This window comes from Acomys minous (genome assembly GCF_964271855.1).
Source record: "Acomys minous genome assembly, chromosome: 7".
Lineage (NCBI taxonomy): Eukaryota > Metazoa > Chordata > Mammalia > Rodentia > Muridae > Acomys > Acomys minous.
Genome location: NC_140488.1, coordinates 113,841,907 through 113,845,616, shown reverse-complemented (window position 1 = coordinate 113,845,616; position 3,710 = coordinate 113,841,907). Strand labels below are relative to the sequence as shown.

Here is a 3,710-nt window from a genome sequence, read left to right as displayed (position 1 = left end):
TCAACAACTGAGCCTTTGTCTCATGGAAATGCAGTTTGAAACTCATTAATAGGACACACTGTATATTATAACTTAGCTCTGGGTTATCACTGATGCTTGCAATTGCTATGGAAACCAGGTTCATATGCACCTTTAAAAGACTCTACTCTAAAACAGGGAGGGGAGGAAGATGAAAAAAAAAAAGCAGGTTTCTTGGAAAAATAAACTGTTTAGTACCCAGGATGCATAGGCAGGTTCAGCAGTGCAAAAATGCTCTGCCTACACAATGGTAACCAATTCTTGTATTTTTAAGGCACTAATAATGTATAACCTTGTATTAGAGAAAGATGTTTGTGCTTGCAGATAGGAATGTCTGAAGCAGCTTTTCCCATGCACACAGACACAGACACCACACACTGACACACATGAGTGTTTCAGTTTCCCCCAAACCTTTGTAACCTATATTCTTAAGCCCTTCAAAACACTTTTTGCATGTGTAGCTTGGGCTGCTGAAACTTGACTTGCATCTTCTGCCTATCCTTGAATGTATGTTGACACTGAATGTTGCATCCAATATGTGAACTGAATTTTCTAATTATAGATTTTATAAATAGTAGTGTTAATTTAATCAAGATGTCTATAAGAAATGAGTGCTACTACTACTCAGCACATTTAGATTTGAGAGGTAATGTTGCATTACCTTATGCAAAAGGAATTTCCAAGTATGCACATCCTGCTATATGTTATTCTGTTCAGCATTCTAACTCTCAGATTGCCATTCCCCATATGTGTGAACTGGAAGTTGTTTCCATATATCTTTGCATTGCCTGTACAGTAGCCGTGTGAAGCTGCACCGTCCATCCTTCTTTGGGGGCAGAAACAGCCCCTCAAACTGGTTTCCCTGTCTTTTTTTTTTTTGGTAAAGATTTATTTTTGTGTGTATGTGTGTTTTGTCTCCATGTATGTCTGTGCATAATATGCAGGAAGTGCCTTGAGAAGCCAGAAAAGGACACTGCACTTACAGATGGGTGCATGGAACTGAACCTGGATCCTCAGCAAGGGCAGGGAGTATTATTAATGACTGAATATATCTCCATTCCTCTGTTTTTAAATGTTTATGTGTAAGTGTATGTGTGTGTATACATATGTGTATGTCTAAGCATATGTGTATGTGTGTATGTGTAAGTGTACATGTATATGTGTGTGTATGTGTAAGTGTATATATATGTGTAAGTGTACGTGTATGTGCATGTGTAAGTGTATGTGTGTGTGTGTGTAAGTGTACATGTATATGTATATGTGTGTGTATGTGTATGTGCATGTGTAAGTGTATGTGTGTGTGAGTGTACATGTATATGTATATGTAAGTGTATGTATGTGTATGTGTGTATGTGTGTGTATATGTATGTGTGTGTATGTGTATGTGCATGTGTAAGTGTATGTGTGTGTGAGTGTACATGTATATGTATATGTAAGTGTATGTATGTGTATGTGTGTGTATGTGTGTGTATATGTATGTGTATGTGTAAGTGTATGTGTGTGTGTGAGTGTACATGTATATGTATATGTAAGTGTATGTATATGTATGTGTGTGTATGTGTGTGTATATGTATGTGTATGTGTATGTGCATGTCTAAGTGTATGTGTGTGTACATGTATATGTATATGTAAGTGTATGTATGTGTATGTGTGTATGTGTGTGTATATAATGTGTAAGTGTATGTGTATGCATGTGTGTACATATATGTGCATGTGTATGTGTATGGAGGGGAATGCATGGGGACACAAGAAAAAATTTAATCCCCTGGAAATGAAGTTAAAAGTAGTTATGAGCCATTCAGTGTGGGTGGTAGAAACCCTATTAAACCCTCTGCAAAAGCAGTATGTGCTCTTAACCACTGGGCTCTCTATCCAATCTTCTTTGTCTTTGTCTTCAGATCAACAGGAACTTTGGATACAGCATTCTTCTTATGAGAATTGGTGCTCATTCTTTAGGCATCTGGAAACCATTTTTCACTCAAATAGGTATGTAACCCAAACCACAGTGTTGTTCCCCCCATGTAATGAAGCATCCTCTCCCATAGGAAGCCTTAATAAACACCATTTGAAAAATAGGTATGTATCTTCCCTGAAAGAACCCTAAGAGAGGCTGTACCTCATCCATTTTTCTCCCACTCTTCCTGGCAACCACCCCTGACACACGCCTCTGCTTGGTAAATATGTGCTCACTTGTTAGAAATGTTCCATTGTACCATCAAATGTCTCCAGTACCTTGCTTACCAGTCATGAAACAGAATACTAGAATCAGGGAACCAATTGTGCCTATAAAAAGGGCATTATAATTTTGTAATGTATTCATTACCATTTTCAGCATATTACCAACAAGGTAAGGGGTACACCGGTTTTCTTTCCCTCATTCTTCCCCACCACTAAGTATCATTCTAAAGTTAGTTCTAGACGGTTTTCAATTTTAAGAAGAAGCCGATGAGGATTGGCGCAAGAAACAAAGCACGACCACAAGGCACAGACATTTAAGCCAGTTTAATATTTCTAAGATTACCATTAAATCCTGCACGATGATTAATCACCATTAAACAGTTAAATGGACAAGTAAAGTCACACTATGACCACAGGTTCTAGGAAGCAAGAAGCAATGATGGTATTAGGCAACAGCAGCGGCAACCGCAGATCTTATAGGCGTTTTTGATGGAATTTCTAGATGTTCAGTTTATCGGGGAGCTTCTTCTGTAGTAGTCTTTTCTTCAATAATTTGAATGTAGATGTTGTTGGTTGTCATCTTCTTCTACTTCAGACTGTAGCTCCTCCGATATCAGCTGTCTTGCCAGTTTGATGTTTAATCCTTCGTTGTAATGTAGCTTCCTTTTCAACTCAAATTGCCGCTGTCTCTCTTGTTTGTCCAGGAAGAATTTGCTGCAATGCGCAATGCTTTCTTGCTCCTCATCCTGATAACTGGTCCCAAAGGTGTCAGAGGCTGCCAGTTTCATCGCTAAGGTTTCCGGGGTCATGGCTTCTTTTCCTTGACTTTCACTCACGTTGTCTTCTTCGTCATGTGACACACTGGCATGCGGGTTGCTGGGCTCGTTCTTCTTCATCAAGTCATAGTCTTTGTAGGATGGGTAGTGGGTTGCTAGTATGTTAGATTCGTCCCACTTCTGTGATTTCTTCCGTTGCAACTCCTGGTTTCCAGGTCTTCCAGCTGGCTGGGCGGAATCCTCCACTGAAGATGTTGACGTTTTGTTTTTGAGTATACCCTTGATGGGTCGGTGTGAGGTGGTGGAGGTAGCCATGACCGAGAAACTGATGGCCGAGCTAGAATTAGGCCGACGACGCAGCCACTTGTCCGAGCTCCGGACTCAAGCAGGAGCTAGATCTGTCTGGTGGACAGGCTCTCAACAGCTGTGTATCAGCGTCAGAGCGGAGGACGTCACAAAGGACGCGCCAAGACAAGTCACAATGTACCCTGCCTGCGTCACTACAGTAATCTCGGCCTTGCAGTCCTCTCTGGTCGCCATCTTGGCTTTGTTTTTTTGTTTCATGTGATAGGAAAAAAACCCATTTGTGGTATGTGAAAGAGAATCATTACTAGTTGGGTATTTCTTTACACTCTGCATTATGAACTGATGTGGGACATATTTCATACTATCTAATGTTTAAAACTCACTCATTTGATTGGAAAGAAGGGAGACCTTAGCTAGATGATAAATGTCCTC

The 3,710-nt window shown here is 40.1% G+C and overlaps 1 protein-coding gene across 1 annotated transcript; it reads right to left on the bottom strand.

Annotated features, from left to right (window-relative positions):
* Positions 1 to 2,520: 2,520 nt before the first annotated feature.
* Positions 2,521 to 3,385, bottom strand: PPP1R2C (PPP1R2 family member C). The gene has a single exon (XM_084790260.1). It carries the CDS (start codon positions 3,285 to 3,287, stop codon positions 2,742 to 2,744), a length of 546 nt encoding a protein of 181 aa, XP_084646386.1. The 5' UTR covers positions 3,288 to 3,385; the 3' UTR covers positions 2,521 to 2,741.
* Between the last annotated feature and the right edge of the window lie 325 nt (positions 3,386 to 3,710).